This window comes from Rattus norvegicus, chromosome 3 (assembly GCF_021556685.1).
Source record: "Rattus norvegicus strain SHRSP/BbbUtx chromosome 3, alternate assembly SHRSP_T2T, whole genome shotgun sequence".
In the NCBI taxonomy this organism is placed as follows: Eukaryota; Metazoa; Chordata; class Mammalia; order Rodentia; family Muridae; genus Rattus; species Rattus norvegicus.
Genome location: NC_141536.1, coordinates 142,438,760 through 142,455,007, shown reverse-complemented (window position 1 = coordinate 142,455,007; position 16,248 = coordinate 142,438,760). Strand labels below are relative to the sequence as shown.

The 16,248-nt window shown below is 46.0% G+C and overlaps 1 protein-coding gene across 1 annotated transcript; it reads right to left on the bottom strand.

The window, feature by feature from the left end:
- Window positions 1-1,396: 1,396 nt before the first annotated feature.
- On the bottom strand, window positions 1,397-15,988 carry Bpifa6 (BPI fold containing family A, member 6). Its single transcript, XM_087654999.1, has 8 exons — window positions 15,377-15,988; window positions 14,711-14,815; window positions 12,383-12,523; window positions 11,218-11,281; window positions 10,757-10,817; window positions 9,353-9,444; window positions 8,420-8,462; window positions 1,397-1,815 (listed from the first exon to the last, which is right to left on the bottom strand). Exons 1-8 carry the CDS (start codon window positions 15,556-15,558, stop codon window positions 1,802-1,804), a joined length of 702 nt encoding a protein of 233 aa, XP_087511125.1. The 5' UTR covers window positions 15,559-15,988; the 3' UTR covers window positions 1,397-1,801.
- Window positions 15,989-16,248: the final 260 nt, after the last annotated feature.

The window sequence follows — 16,248 nt, the reverse complement described above, 5'->3', positions numbered from 1 at the left end:
TTCTCTTCTGCCAGTCTCTGACTTCTTCAGGCTAAGGACCCTCATGTTGGCATCTATATCCACAGCTGTCAGTCTCGGGCTGGTTTCTGGTGGGTCTCAATAAATACCATACTAACTGAAAATGACAGAAGAAGCTATAGAATAAGCAGGTGAGCTGACTGGATGATTGGGAGCTGGCGATGAGACCCAGAACCCAGCAAGCATCCATCTTCCACTCTCCCTCCTATGAACCTTCATTCTCCATCCCAAGCTTCTGTTTCAGCTACAACAGCACATGTCCATCCTCAGGCAGAGCATGAAGGAGGGAATGCATTTGAAGATCTTCTCTACAGTGACAGCCTCCAGGAAATGACCTCTCACTCTTTTATGCATCAGTTCCTCCTGGCACCAGAGCGAGGCCTGAGGATGTCACATGTCACAATTGTAAATCCTCTCTGTCCTTTAGAGCACCTCTTATGTAACCACCTCACTTTCTGCTACACACACACACACATGCACACACACACACAAACACACACACATGCATGGATACACAAACACACACACACATGCATGAACACACACACATGCACGAACACACACACACACACACACACACACACACACACAGGCTCAACTCTGCTTTCTACTTCTCTCTCATTTCCCACTACAACTTATACAGAATGAACTGAAATGTGTTTGTCAATTGCATTTCTCAGGCTCCTTGTGTTGCTGGCTAGAAGATACAATCCCAAAAGACTTAGGGAACAAAGAGGGCCCTTGAAATGTCATGGATCCCAGGCACTCAAAGGAAATCTTCAGGGCCATATTTACTCTGCAACTGGGTTCTGCTTTCTTCTGCACTGGCTTCAAGGGGACTTTAACAAGGGGAAGGCAGAGAGAACCACCAGTAACTTAGTAACCTCAGGAGTAAGAGGATTATCTCTTCCCTAGCATCCCTTAGAGCCTTCTAGAACTCATTCCCACCAGCCCTGTAAGGGTCACGTGCTGAGCCCTAAAGTAAATATCCTATCCCGGGTGAAGAAAACACCTGCGTTTCAATATGAATTATTATTCCTGAAGAGAAAGCCGTGGCAGAGTGCAAACGAGTGGATGAACAGCAGCGAGCAGGGCCAGGGGTAAACTAGCCAGGGTGTGGGTATTCCCATCCACTGCCTCCCTCTATGTGTTGCCTATGGAAGACCCACTGAGGGCCCGTCTGCACGACTGACTGCAGGAACCACACAGGTGAAGAAGTGGCTGTACCCAAAACAAGCATTTTGTGTCGTGTACCACCAGTCTCTCCCCCCCCCTTGGAGTCTGCCCGAAGCTGTGGCAAGCATCTAGGTCGTTTGTATGGGTGGACTAGGCTCAGCAGAAAGCTTAGCTAAACTGGGGGTGAAGGTAGGAGGAAACGTGAGTCCAAGGTGACCTTTATTGTTCCTGAATAGAGAGACATTTGAGCCTATTTCTGCTATATTTTTAGCAGCAGTGACATAGGGGAGGGGATTTGCTTTATTTAACTTTCTGTTCACAACTTGACATTTCATTAATGCTATATAGAACACCATGATAGATCCACATAAGTAAAGGCCTGTCAAGTGTGACCTGCTGGAAGAATATATATCATGGTAGAAGGGTTCCCAGGATCCTCCCCGGCGGATCCTTGGGTGCTGCAGGTCTTGCCCTCCACTTGAGCCTTCCTGGTCTTCGGAGACTTTAGGGGCTACATTAAGGCATATTCCACTTGTCCCATCCTCTTCCTTACACAGTTGCCTGGCTTTAGAAGTCTTCCTCAAGCCAGCAGGGTGTCTCAACGTGTTTATGAAGAGGGAGCTGACAAGAGAAGGTTGAGAAAACAAATGCTGTTGTCTGCCTACCAAGCATGGCTCTGTTATTCTCAAAAGAGCCTAAGATTTGGCAGTTCTGTGGGGGTGGAGAGGCTCCAGAGACTTAGGTTGTCCCTTCATCGCAGAGACTCCAGGGTATGGTCTCTGGGCTGCCACCATGCTTTTTCCCCAGGGCAGAGTCAGAAAACCAGAGAATGAGGAAGGATACCCACTTTATATACCCAAACCAATGACGTACGGGTGGAGAAACTGAGGCCAACATAGCAAGGGACATTTCACTAGGACACAACCCTCACAACTCCTCCAGCTTCTGTGTGGGACAGGGGACCATGCCAGGAAACTTGGTAAGATTGAAGAGGTTCAGTGTCCCAGCACCCAGGCACCCACCCGAGATGGTAGATGGCTCCCTGCTCCCTACCAGGTTCCTGGCCTGGAACACTGCCACGCTTCCCACATAGGAAATGTGACCTGTGGTCATATAGCCCAGAACAAAGTTCTCCATGGTCATGAGGTATCTAGAGGCCCTGAGGATTTAGCCAATAAGCTTCCTGCAAAAATCTCTTGTCCACCCTGATTAGGTGGGATGCACCCATTTTCCATAAAGAACAATCAATAAACAGTTTGGAACCAAGGACTGTCCCATCAAGAACCACCAAGGGGCGCATAGAAAAGGCCTTCGCTTACAGAGCTGGGCTGCCTAAGCCTCCCACAGAAGGCCCCTCTGTGCTCCCAGCCTACTAAGCCTCCACTAAGCTAAGGACTTTTGCAAATTAGCTAAGCCGGAGTTCTCCTCACCCTGGCCCTGGCCTCATCAACAGGCCTGTGGACCCCCCAACTCCATTCTGAACTCCCCATGACCCAATGGCATCTGGATGTCCAACAGTTTGTGAGACCCCAGCCCCAGGCTCCTCATTGCAGGCCCATGGACCACCCTCCCCAACCCTTTGTTCCTGACTCCATGTGGTTCCCACAGCAACTAGATGCCTGGGAACTTGGGAACCCCAGCTTCAACCTCCCACATCTTAGGCTGCATTTTCCCACCCACTGAGTAGTGAATAGGTGCTTTGCTTAAGCCCAGAACCCAACAGCTACAGAAGCAGTGCAGGGTAAACGCAGTCTAGTGTCTCCACGTTTCGCCTCCCCAGTAGTGGCTCAAGACTGTTAATCTCTCTGAATCCCAGTTTCCTGATTTGTCAACTAAGAATAGTAACAGCTATATGCTGGGATAGTCCTAAGAGCACTAAATAAAATGACTCATGGACAGAGCAAACCTGAGCAATGCTGGAGGTGTCATAGAACCTGACCTCAAACTATATGACAGAGCCATAGACAACACAAAAACATCATGCTATTGACACAAAACCAGACATGTAGATCAACAGACAAATGGCTACAACCACCTCACTTTTGATGATACATTATTTAAAAATAAATTAAAACCTCTTCAATAAACAATGCTGAGTAAACTCTGATAACGTGTAGAACAATGGAACTAGATCCATATCTCTCACCCTGTTCCAAAATCTGTCCAAAGTGTATCAAAGACCTAAATGTAATGAATGAAACTCTGAAACTGCCAAAGAAGGATAAAGGTATAGGCCAGGGCTCTCTAAAAACCATCACAACAGCTCAGGCATAGGAGTAAAAGCTGACAAACGAGATTCCACCAAGTCAAAAGGGAAGCAATTGCCAGAGTGAGGAGGCAGACTACAGAATGGGAGAGACTCTTTGACAGGGGTTTAGCATCTGGAATGCATTAGAACTCAAACACCGAAGAAACAACACCCAATCGATACCCGAGCAGATGTAGGAAACAGACAGTTCTCAAAAGAAGAAACGCAAAGGGCCAAGAAATGCTTAGAAAACAAGCTACACTTCCCACACTGAGATTACATCCCATCCCAGTCAGAAAAGGTGCCATAAGGAAAAATTACAACAAGTGACAGCAAGGATAGAGGAACCTTATTCACTGCTGGTGAAAGTATAAATTGTGGGAACCAGCATAGTATCTTCAGCAGACCAAAAATAGAACTACCATGTGACTCCTGAGTAGACACTGATAAAAATAAACAAACTGTGAGGCATATACACAGCAGAGTCTATTTACCTTAAAGGATAACTATCCATTCATTTACTATGGACACTCAGGTTGTGGCTCACATCTTAGCTGTGGTGAACAGCGTAGCAATGAATATGGCTGTGCAGGGGTCTTGCTGACGTAGCCTCCTTTGGATATATATCTAGGAGTGAAATACTGAAGTTCTACCTTCAGTATTTTGTTTTGGTTTGGTTTAATCAAGACAGGGTTTTTCTGTGTAGCCCTGGCTGTCCTAGAACCTGTGCTATAGACTAGGCTGACCTCAAACTTAGAGATCCTCCTGCCTCTGCCTCCCAAGTGCCACCATGCCCCGCTCTGTCTTCAGTTTTTGGAGGACCTGCCATGTTGATTTCCTCAGTGGTTGCTCCTCTGTGTGTGTGTGTGTGTGTGTGTGTGTGTGTGTGTGTGTGTGTGTGTGTGTGTGTGTGTGCGCGCGCGCGCACGCGCACGCGTGTGTCCCTTTGGTACATCTTTGACACCACTCATTGTCATTTATTTTCTTGATCACAGCCATCTGACTGGAGTGTGCTGCTGTCTTAGATTTGCATATTTTTCTGACAGCTAACCATCTTCCTGCATATACACATATATATATACATATATATTCCATTTGTGCTTCTTTTTCCTCCATATTAAACAAAATAAAAATCTTGAGTTAAAGGAAAAAATATCTAGGACCCATTTTTAAAGAGTACTTTACCTCACTTAAAGACACACTGCCCCACATGTAACAACTGTGTCCAATAAAATCTGTAATATTGTCCTTTTATAATACTAAATGAGACACATTAAACTTCTCCAATCAGAATACACAAGGCTTATTGTGATGTTGGGTTGAGCCAACTGTCATTTCTAACTGAGACCATGTGTTTGGTCTTTGGCAGCATTCTGGATGAGGTGGTAGATGCACCTGTTAGGGCCTCTCACTGCACCTGTTAGGGCCTCTCACTGCACCTGTTAGGGTCTCTTGCTTGCTGCTGGCCCTCCCCTCATCCTTCTCCTTCCCTTCCAACTGTGCAGGTGCATCTGTCCCACTATCTGACTGCCCATCAAGCTGGAAATTGCCTGGCCCTATTGATCATCCCTGACATTCAGGATAGCTTCCATCAGTTTGCTAAATGGCACGTGCCTCTCCATTTTTTACTCTCCCACAGAACCATTTGACTAACATTGTCGCCCTTCTTAGTCAGGTGCAGGAGTCTCCTTAGCAGCCATAAAACGGTGCCGGGTCCACCTACAGGAGGAGCCCCTCTGCATTTCTTCTTTGGAGAATTTATTCAACAATCTTGCTCATTTACTGACTGAAAGATTTGGGGGGGGGGGTTAATTAATTTGTTTAGCTCTCTCTCTCCATGGTCAACAGTACTCCTTTGTTGGATGCACAGCTGACAAAGATCCTCCCCGATCCTGTCTATTGCCACTACACTCTGGTGATTTTTTCCCTTTGCCATGCAAACGTTTTCGAATGTCCTGTTATCCCACGGAAATTATTCTTAATAATGTTTTAATCTGTTTGAAGTGTTTAATCTGTTTTAATCATATGAAATCCATGTATATGTGTAAAAGTAGAAAGGGGGTAGTGCTGGGTGAAGGAGAGGATTGTGGTGGTGGTGAGGGGTTGGGGTGGGGGGCGTCAATTTGGTCAAAGCACCTGAATGGAAACGCCATTATAAAGCCTCCACTTTTTATAATCAATATACACTAATTTTTTTAATGACCTGATTGTTGAGAGTAAAAATGAATAAATTATTCCTATTATAGTCCTCAGTGGAGAGACTGGCGCAACATTGGGTTAAATATTCTATTCTGCTGAGAGAACTGGGATTGGAAACTAGGAATTTTGATTCCAGTCCACAGATTTGGCCATAATCCAAGAAACATGTTAACAGTCTTGTGACTTCCCCCTAGTGGCCTATCTGGGAACTGACCAGCCCGGTCAGTCCAGCTCAGGCTGGTGCCTTGCCTTGGTCAAACTTGCTCTTCCCTAAAGTTAGGGGGAAAGACAGCAGAAGTGCATGTGGTGTCCAGCCCCTGCTCACTCAAGGCCTGTCTATGAGGAACAGGAGTGAGGTGCGTGTTCTCACAGCCCTCAGGCGCCCCACTGAGCCTCTGGGGCCTCCCCTGACTGCCTCTGCCACTGCCCTATCTGATTTTTGCTCCAGACCTTCCGTTTCCTTGTGGGTTAGACCATCTGGCCATAGAGGCAGTTGGTTCCACTGTCCAAGGTCTGAACTTAAATTTGTCCACCATTTTTTTCATGGCCGCCCAATGAGGCAGGTGCTATCCCTCCTCTCAGGCTTCAACAGTAATAGGCCTGGCATTGCCTACCCATGATTGCTCATCACAAAGTTCTTGGGACTCCTTAGCCTCTGAAACCAGGACGTTCAATTCCGGGAATTCAAAGGGTGTTGCACTAGTGTTAACTGTCAACTCAATGGGATTTACGGCCATCCAATAAACAAGCCTCTAGTCATGTCTATGGGGGAGGGGGTGTCTTGATTGTTAACTGAGGTTGGAAGACCCCTCCTACGATGGGTGGCACCATACTCTGGGCTGCTAGCTGAGCACCAGCATGCACTTATCACCCCACTTCTTGACAGTAGATGTAATGTGACCAGCTGTGCCGCCGCTGTAACTTCCCACCGTGACAGACCCTCATTGGGAAGTTTGAGACAAAATAAACCCTTTCTCCCTTGAGCTACGTTTGTCAGGATGTTTCATTACAGCAGTGAGAAGAGTGATTAAGACATGTGTTATCTGGGCCTTCTACCCACCCCTGGAGAGACCCCACAGGGAACCTTTGAACAGAGAAAGCAGCTTGCGAGCATGTTTCTCACACGACAGAGGAGTGTCAGGTACAGAGGCACAGCTAATTGGGGTTCAGGGCTAGGGCTTCATGTAGCATCTCCTCTAGCATCTGTTTAGAACTCAGGGCCCAGCTCTCAGCCAACAGAGAATGCCATTTGTCTAGATGGACCCAGCACCAGCTTCAGATGATCCCAAGAGTTGTTAGGACTCTAAGTCCTGCCTACTGTCTGAAATGGAAGGCCATTCACCACCCTGTCCCCTCTCAAGCACGTGCCTTTGGTTAGTTCTTATAGGTGGGCCCACCTGAAGCAGGTGCATGCTAACACACAGATCTGTGCATGCTTTCCCCTGGTCAGCTTCTGGGAGTGAAAACCCAAGGTCTAGAGGGCTGGTAGGGGGTGGCTACGGGAAATTGCTGAAAACAAGATCCAGGCCAGAGCCAACTAAGGTCACAGAATTCCAGTGACACTCAGTGTTCAGCATCACTGTCATAGTCCTGCCTGGTCTTATCAATATCCTACAGGAAATGGGGCCGAGGAGTCACTGAGCATCTACATCTCACAGCAAAGAGATGGGAAGACACTGGCCACCATGAGGAAAACTTATCATGGCCTGGATCTTTCTGCAAACTCTTCTGGCATCTGATCTTGTTCCCCTCTCCCTCCAATACTCTTTGTTAGTTAAAAGCCTTCTTAACAGATGGAAAAAGAAAGACTTTTTCGAGACGGGGAGAACAGGACTCATAGAAAGGCCACAGGAAGTTAGCAGCTGTGATTAACATTAATTATCAACATGGCAGTCTAGAGCCACTTCTGGGTCCGTCAAGGAGGTTAATAAGTTGAATTAATGGAGATGTGAAGACCCAGGCTGAATGAGTCCTACATCATTCCACAGGCTGGGATTCAGGATTTATTCAGGAGAAAGTAAGAAGCACTAGCGTTCGCCCATGCTTCCTGATTACAGACAGAATGTGACCCCATGCTCTGCTGTCTTCTCTGCCCCCAATGAATTGTACTCTCAAACCAAAATAAACCCTTCCTCTATTTCAATGCTTATTGTCAGGTATTTGGTCATTGCATTAAGAAAAGTAACTAAGATACTGGCAAAACTGGGATTTAAGCCCATCCCTAACTCCCAGCTCAGGGATGGCTGTTCTGTGGAGTAGGCTGTCCCAGGAACTCCATCCAAGCACTTCCCACCATGGAAGAAACTTCTTCAGGAATCCCTCAGAATCACTGAGGATAGGAAAGCACCAGAGTCTCACGGTAATCAAAATCGCTATGGAGTGAGCTGTCTCAATAAGCTAACTGTAACATTACTCATTGAGGAAGATATCCCACAGTCATAGAAACCTTAATAACGAAGTATAAAGTAACTTAAAAACCCCCCTAAGGCACCAACCACCTAGAACTGGACAACTCCAAGAATTTCTCTTGCAATCAGTGAATTGTCCTAGAGACCCACTTACACATAACCCCTCTAAAATGGACCATCTCAAGAACCCCACTGTAATATTATAGAGATGTCTTTCCAGGAGCCCAGCATCAAGAAGGTTTACCCCGGCAGACGTTCTGTGGCTCGGGGTTTCTCATTCATTTCCAGTACCCTTCCCAAAGGACGTTCAACACTGAAGAGAGAAGTAGGACTGCGGGATTCTGGGATGGATATGAGAACGAAAACTTACTTTTAATCAACCAGTTGATGAAAGAAGCCGGGAAGCTTTTGTTCTAGAGAAACAAAACAAAACCAGAAAACTCACAGTAAGTGTATACCTACTATGTGCCAGGCTCTGTGTCCCCTGCAAACCTGACACCAACTTTGAAAATGAGAAAAAAAGACAAGCAAAGGAGACTCTGAGGTGGGAATGGTTTTGTCCAAACCAAACACTGAACTGTCATAATTCTGTTCCTAAACTCTTTGATTTGAGACTCTGTCCTTGGACATCTGAGGGCTGAGAAGCAGTGAACTTCTGCTGACCCTAAGATCCCACTTCATGGTAGAATCTAGGAACTGCCCCCAAGTTCCTGGCCATCCCATAACCTGGAAAGATTTAGGGTGGGGAGCATATAGCCAAGGCCACCAGAACCACTGTCCCAGCACCCTGAAGGCTCCGTGTGAACCTGCCAAGCAGTAAACTTGATTGGCTGTTTAAATCTTTTTAAATCAAGGGAAAATCAGAACAAGCCAATCATTTTTTGAGTTGGTACTGTAATCCATATATGCCAGGCACTTTCTCCTCTAACCATTAGTTCATATTCACGGTACTGAACACTACCACTTCAAGGGCAGGTTACTTCATGGGCCAGTAGGACATTGTAAAACCTGCCAGCTAAACCGTGCTATCCCTTTGAATAGAAGATACCAACTCCAGGTATGCTCGAATGCTGGGAGACACAGGTGGTAAAAACTGTGTGTAGCTATGAAAATCACCCCTCCCTGACAGACAAGAAAACTGCGGTTCAGAAGTGAGGGCATAGTGCTCAAGGCTGCGTAATCATTCAAAATCCAAGCTCAGGTGGGCTCTCTTGCTAGTACAGATTGGGTACATTCCCAGCCAAGGAGACCTCACATGGGGATACGTGGCTTCTCTACAGGAGGAGGAATTGGCTCTTCCTACCTTAAAGTCCATGTAATATGTGTGTTCATACAGCATGGGTTGCGAGGCATTGAGTAAGTTGCTGTTCCCCGGCATCCCTAATGAGGCGATATCTGATGGAGAGAAGGGGGCAGGGGGCATTGCAAATGTCAGAGAAAACACAAAGCATTCAACTGATGGAAACAGGGACTCATAAAACTCACTCATCCATTCATAAGCGAGCACGTCTGAAAGAGATCATTCCCCATCTGTTGAGTATATACTGAGGACGCAGAACCCCACGGTCATCCAGGACAGGGTGGTGGGTGCTCACACCCTGGCAAAGAAAATCCACCTCTCCCACAAGCAGACCTATCCATTTCCCATCCCAGCAGCCTCCTCCCCCCCTCTTCCTGTGCATCCCATTGCCCTCCCTCTCTTCTTTCCATTCATCTGCCCCTTTCTCTTCCCCCTTTCCTCTTTCCCTTCATTTAGCCATCTCCGTAGCTTGTTTTTTTCCATTCACTCGGTCACAGTCCGTCTCGCCTTCCTCCATCTTCACACACATCTGCTGACAGACCCTACTTTCCCTTCCTCATGCACCCAGCAATGGTACGTCACACATGCGCACTGCAACACTGTTGCTCTTTGTCCATCAGTCCTTCCTTCCATCTTTCCTCAGATTCTTTTATTTGTGTTTTCCTTCCATTTCCACTTGTCTGTCTTTTATATCCTTCCATCACCCCTTCTGACTTCTACCATCCCCCCTTAACCCCACACTCCCATCCTCCTGAGTGTCCATCATTCTTCTGCTATCTCCCTACCATGTTTCTGCTTTCCCACCTACTCATGCCCACCATATCCCTTCTCTCCCTTTTCACTCTACACACCAGCAGAATTTATTTGTGGGGGTCTACACTGTGTTTATCTGCACTGTCAGATAAATGGAGGGGCAATTGCAACCTCAAGGAGCTCTGGGCTACTGGGATAGACAATCTGGAAGTAGACATTTCCACACAATACAGTGAATGGTAAAAGGGCGTGCCAAAGGCTGTAAGAGTCCTGAGGAGGGGGCTCTGCTGAGAAAGAGCCCCAGAGGCTTTCAGATAGACCAAACATGGAGATTACACTGGGAGATGAAGGAGTATTTCAGTCATAGAAAGCCAGAGTGGGAAGTCCTGCAGAACTCAGCCATTGTGTCTCCATACATTGTAGGGTATATGCAGGTGGCTTAGGTCACTCCCCTAGAGAAGGATGAAAACACCGGGAACTTAGCTTCTAGAAAGACCCTGATGACATGCCCCAAGGTCTCCACTTGATCCCCCAGGAAATGGGAGATCTGAGGTGCAACTCAGGAAGCTCTCTAGCAGCGGAGTGCGAGTAGGTATAGTTGCTACTGTAGCAGTAGGCACGAGAAAGCCGTGCGCAGGCAACAGCTCTACTTACTTCTGAGAATGGCCAACTGTTGGTTGATGATGTTGAACCAGAATCGGACCACTGGGCACAACTGTAACAGAGGATTGGAGGCCTTGTAAGAGGATACTTACACCTACTTCACTGGTATATACAAGCTGAACTCTGTAATCTAAGATGCTTTGCCAAAAAAGTCTCTGACATAAGATGGAGAAGGTCTATCACAAACATGTTACAATCTCCCTCTTATACAGGCCTAAGCTTCCTGCTGCACAGTTACCCCTCTACAACTGTCTTTTTCTCTGTCTCTTCTTCAGAAGCAGGAACCTTGACGAAGGACATAAGAGCAACTCTAGGAGGCTGCATAGCTCAGTAATAAAGCTGTCCCACTTGGCTGCCTCTGCTTGTGTGGGCTGCTCCCCCATGCCACTAGATTCAGCACCGTCTCCACAGCACATGCTCAGGGTTCGCCAGGGCCACGTTGTCAGACTTACTATGTTGGGCAAGGAGATGTTCAAGGACCATTTCAACATTGATTCCATCATTGGGGAGAACACGCTGAGGAAAGGAAAGGGAAACAGTGGAAATGATCATTACCACTAAAGGCTTTGAAATTCTCTGCTATACAATCTTAGTACTGGTTAGGTCTCCATTGTTAGATCAGCGTTTCTCAACCTGTAATCTGTCACTCCTTTAGGGGTCAAATGACCTCTTCACAAGTGTTGAATATCAGATATCCTGCATATAAGATATTTATGTTACAATTCAGAAGAGTAGAAAATTACAGTTATAAGGTAGCAATGAAAATAATTTTGTGTTTGGGGGTCACCAACACAACATGGTCACAGCATTGTGAGGGTTGAGAATGACTGTGTTAGATTAAGCAAGTATGCATTTCCTGACCTCCCCAGTGAACCTAGCTTAGACCTCTCAGGTAGACCACTAATATCTTTTTTAATATGCCTTTTATTTACTCTTTTTAAATCCATCCCTGGATCTATCCATATCCATCCAAATATTCATAAGTGTGTGCACTCACATATCATACATACATACATACATCTATCCATCCATAAATGCATATATTTACATACCTTCTGTCCATCCATGAACGTGTGCACTCACTTCCATCCATCCATCCATCTATGCATCCATCCATTTCTCATTCAATCATCCTCCCATTCATTCCCCTTCGTTTTCACTCACATATCTTGCATGGTCTTGTTTCCTGTGTGTCTCCAGGAACAACAATGTCTATTGGCTCAATGTGTGCTGGAAAAATGATGATGACTATAAGGCAACTTCTGCCCTTAAGAGCTCACACAGACACCTCGGGAGACGGAAGCCTAGCAGGAAGTGATGTGCAGAGTTCCTACCTAGGATCTCTCCATAAGAGCTTGGAAGCAGGAGCACCCAAAATTCTCCACAAGTGGGTGCTGCCAAGGAGGTCTGTACTCCTGGCCCAAAGGTATCCCCTTCTGCTTAGTATTCCAAACTCCTTGAGACAGAAGCTTGACTGGAAGCAGGGCATTAAAACACTAGTGACATAGTTTCCTGGCATCTTGGTCAGATTCCATGGAGCCTGATAACTACTTCAAGCATAGCACCATCCTATGACACACCGTGTGTGGTGCCCAGATCTCTTGGGTTTGTACCTACCCTGTATTCACTTGGATCCCAGTGAATACTGTCCGGCAACTCTTCACGGAAAATGAGATTTGACCAGGCTCAGCCTGTTGCAAATGCAAGGGGATTTCAATGTTCACATCCACTGTGGCACCACTGAGAAATGAGAGCATCCTGGTTGCATGGAAGAGGGCCGTTAGAAGCTGAATGCACGTCTGGGAATACTCTAAAAGGTTTCCTGATAGACATACTTTGAAAAAAGAATTTGTGATGGCCTATATATACTTTTAATCTGTTTTTATTGCGTGTATTTATTATATGTATATTATATGTATATATAAAGTTGATAAAATAATTTGTTGGAATAAATGGTTATTCATAGCTCAAGACTCATTTTAAAAATGGTAGTGAAAGGCTACCTCTTTCCCTGCTGCCTAGAGTTCTGCCAAATTCATGCACATCTCCAATGTTAGAATCTCCTCCTGGACTTATATGCATACCCACAACCACCCACGTTGAATAATATGTGTGTGATATGTGCATGTAATGATGTGTGTGTGTACGTATGATGGTGTATATGTGTGTGTGATCATGTGTAACTCAATGCACAGTGATGTTTATATGATGATGGTGGTGATGTGTGTGTATATGAGAGATGGTATGTGTGTGATAGCATGTGCGTGTGTGATTGTATTGTGAGGTGTGTAATTGTGTGTGTGTGATTGTGTGTGTGTGTGTGTGTGTGTGGGTGGGTGTGTGTGAGAGAGAGAGAGAGAGAGAGAGAGAGAGAGGGTGTATATGTGGGGGAGAGAAAGAGATGGTATGTATGTGATGGTGTTTACATGTGTTATATGTGTGATCATGTGTAACTGTGAGTGTGTGGTGGTGTTTACATGATGATGATGGTAATGTGTGTGTATGTGTGTGTGTGTTTGTGTGTGTATGAGAGATGGTATGTGTGTGATGGTGTGCGCGTGTGTGGTTGTATTGTGAGGTGTGTAATTGTGTGTGTATGTGTGATGGTGTGCATATGTGTATGATGGTGTGTACCTGAAGCTCGTCTATTTGGCTAGGCCAGCCAATGAGCTTCAGGGATCCACCTCTCTCTGTCTTCACCTGCACTGGGATGACAGGCATGGAGCATAAACCAGATCTGAGTTCACGTCTTCAAGCCTGTGCCACGGGCACTTTGCCAACAGAGCTCTCTCTGCATCTGCATGTGGAGTCTGACTGAACTTCTCTGAAGCTCTACCAACGCAATAGCTACCCCTCCCTTAGAGGCCTACAGTGCGGACTGAAAAGATCACTCAAGGAAACTGCTGCCCAGAACCTGGACTGTATCAAGTACTCAAGAATGTTAGAAACATTTAATCACCATCGCCAGGTTCCTGTAAGATAATTTGGCAATGTTTATCAAAGGCTATAAATTATAGGTGGTGATGTAGCTGAGTAGTTGAATGTCTGCCTGGTACATGTGAAGTCGTGGATTCAACTCCCAGCACAGTAAGTAAGTAAGTAGCTATAAATTGTGCTCATGAGACTTTCTAATAATTAGAGAATTAACAGATTAATGATTTGAACCAATCACAGTTATTTAAAGGAATGACCTGGTGAACAATCCTGGTGCCTGTCCACAGGATAGCTCACAGCTACCATGTTGCACATGTGCCATGGAGCACTTACTGCCTTACAGAATGGTTGTGGGGAAAGATCTGCAAAGAATCCACCTAAAAGGCCAGTGTCTCTCAGATGCAAGACTGGAGGATGGTTTTCTTTTGTGTTTTAATTTCCTTCCCATGTTTGTTTCAACATAGCCTCAGACTATGGAAGAAAAGCAAAAAGGTCGTCTACCATTTGTGTCCACCATCACCGCCATCCTAAGGCACTGTATACTTACGCAGAAATTATCAACGTCTTGGGGAAATGCTAAGATATCTGTTGAGTGAAAGAAAGCTCCCCACTACCAATAAAACCACGGGTTCTCTCTAGGAATTCCCTCCACTCCCTTCTCCCACTGCAGTCAGCTATGCTGCATCACTGCGGCCAAATGCCCAACAGAAACAGCAAAGGGCAGGTGGGTGTTTTGGTCTCAGTGTTTCAGAGATGCCTCCGTTCATCTCCTAGGGAAGGCAGCTCAATGGCATGACGTGGTGGAAAGCACCTGCTCGTGTCAGGGAAGAGCAAGAAGCAGAGGCAGCTGGAGCTCCAGAACCCTCAAAAGCCTGCTTCTAGTCACATACTTCAGCCAGGTGGGCTCTACCATCTAAGGGCTCCACAGCATCCCAAAACAGCGGCAGAGTTCAAAGCATGAGCCTAAAGAGGACAGTTGATGCGAACCATAACATCCCCCATTTTGCTCACCCTGAGAAGTTGATAGTCAACTTGGTCTGAAATTTAACTTCGAGATCAGATGAGGCAAAGACCTTCCATGATAGATGGACAATGTCGAAGCGGGTGACATTGAGCCTGCACGAGAAGAGTGAGGGGAAGTGAAAACGCCAATTTCCAGGGCTCCTTGGCTCCCTACTCAGGCAGCAGTGGCTTCCCTTCCCTCCACCCCATGCCTGTTCTTTCTACCCTTGCTTTTTATTCTGAGCCCCATTTCTATAAATCCTAGATCAGGAAAGCATCAGCCAGTACCTGAGGTTTGTATTTGATTACAATGGTAAGAGAAAGCAGATACCATATTGAAAACCTCAGTTAACAACTGTGGGATCAGCTTGGAAGGAAGGGGTTCTTTTACTCACTGGGGGACCGATACTAACTAAGGGATAAGTGGTCAGAGCATCTGTGATATGCTTTCCTGGTGTGACTTACCATATAGCAGAAAAACCTTCATAAACCCAAAGGACAGACTGTGTTAGAGAAACACTAGGCAGTGGCTGACTTAGGAAGAAGAGGTGGTGAACTCCTTCTAAACTTTCTAAAGAATGAGTCAGACCAATGTCTTTCAGGTACCTGGAACCTTCTCTGATAAATGCTTTAGGGAATTGTCTTAATGCAAACAAGAAAAAAAGTCAAACTCACCAGCTATCAAGTTTCCCAGAATTCATGGTCTTCAGAACATTATTCATGCCAGAGAGACTCCCATGGCCACAAAGGCCACCCAGGGAGCCTTTGCAGACCAAGCCTTCCACAGCTGAGGTCCCTGCTGCCTCCACGAGGTCATTTTTTATACCAAATGATACTTTGCCACCCAGGAGTAGCATTTGTAGTTTTTCTCTTTCTGTGACTAGATTCTGGTTGTTGAGAATAACAGCACCCAACAGCCCTTCTTGGGCCAGGATGTCGTTGTTGAGGACAGGTGTTGACAACTATTGGTTAAGGATGTTACTTAGTTCTCTTTAGAGTGCCTTCATATTAACTGTGATGAACTTATGGAACCAACCCCATCACCTACTGGAGTTCCCGTGTGGACAGGACATTCAAGTAGTACTTCCTCGGTGAAACCAGGGTGGTCAGAGACACCAAGCCTTGATCCAAGAAGTAGGTTACAGCTCTCTCTAGACAGAGCTCATAAGAGAGCACACTGGACCTCATACTTCTTACACATTTAGTATCTTCCACTCACAGCTGTGAGCCTGTTCACACACCCTGATATCTAGACCAAGGACAGTCATGAATTATAACTTCACTTTTATCAATGCCTTCCAGACTCTGGCACCTAGACAAGCAAGGCTAGGTCATGTGACATGGAGCTTGCCAACTCCACCCCTGAAAATCTGTAAGGCAGAAAACACTTTTGTCTTATAGATGTCTCTCCCTTTAAGGCTCTACTATGGCTACTTACAGACAAAATGATTAACTCTCCAACATGGCCTTTTCATGGCTGTCTATGGTAATGAACCTGTAACTCTCCTTATAAAACTCATCCAAAGGTAGAGTCCTGGTAGCACCTT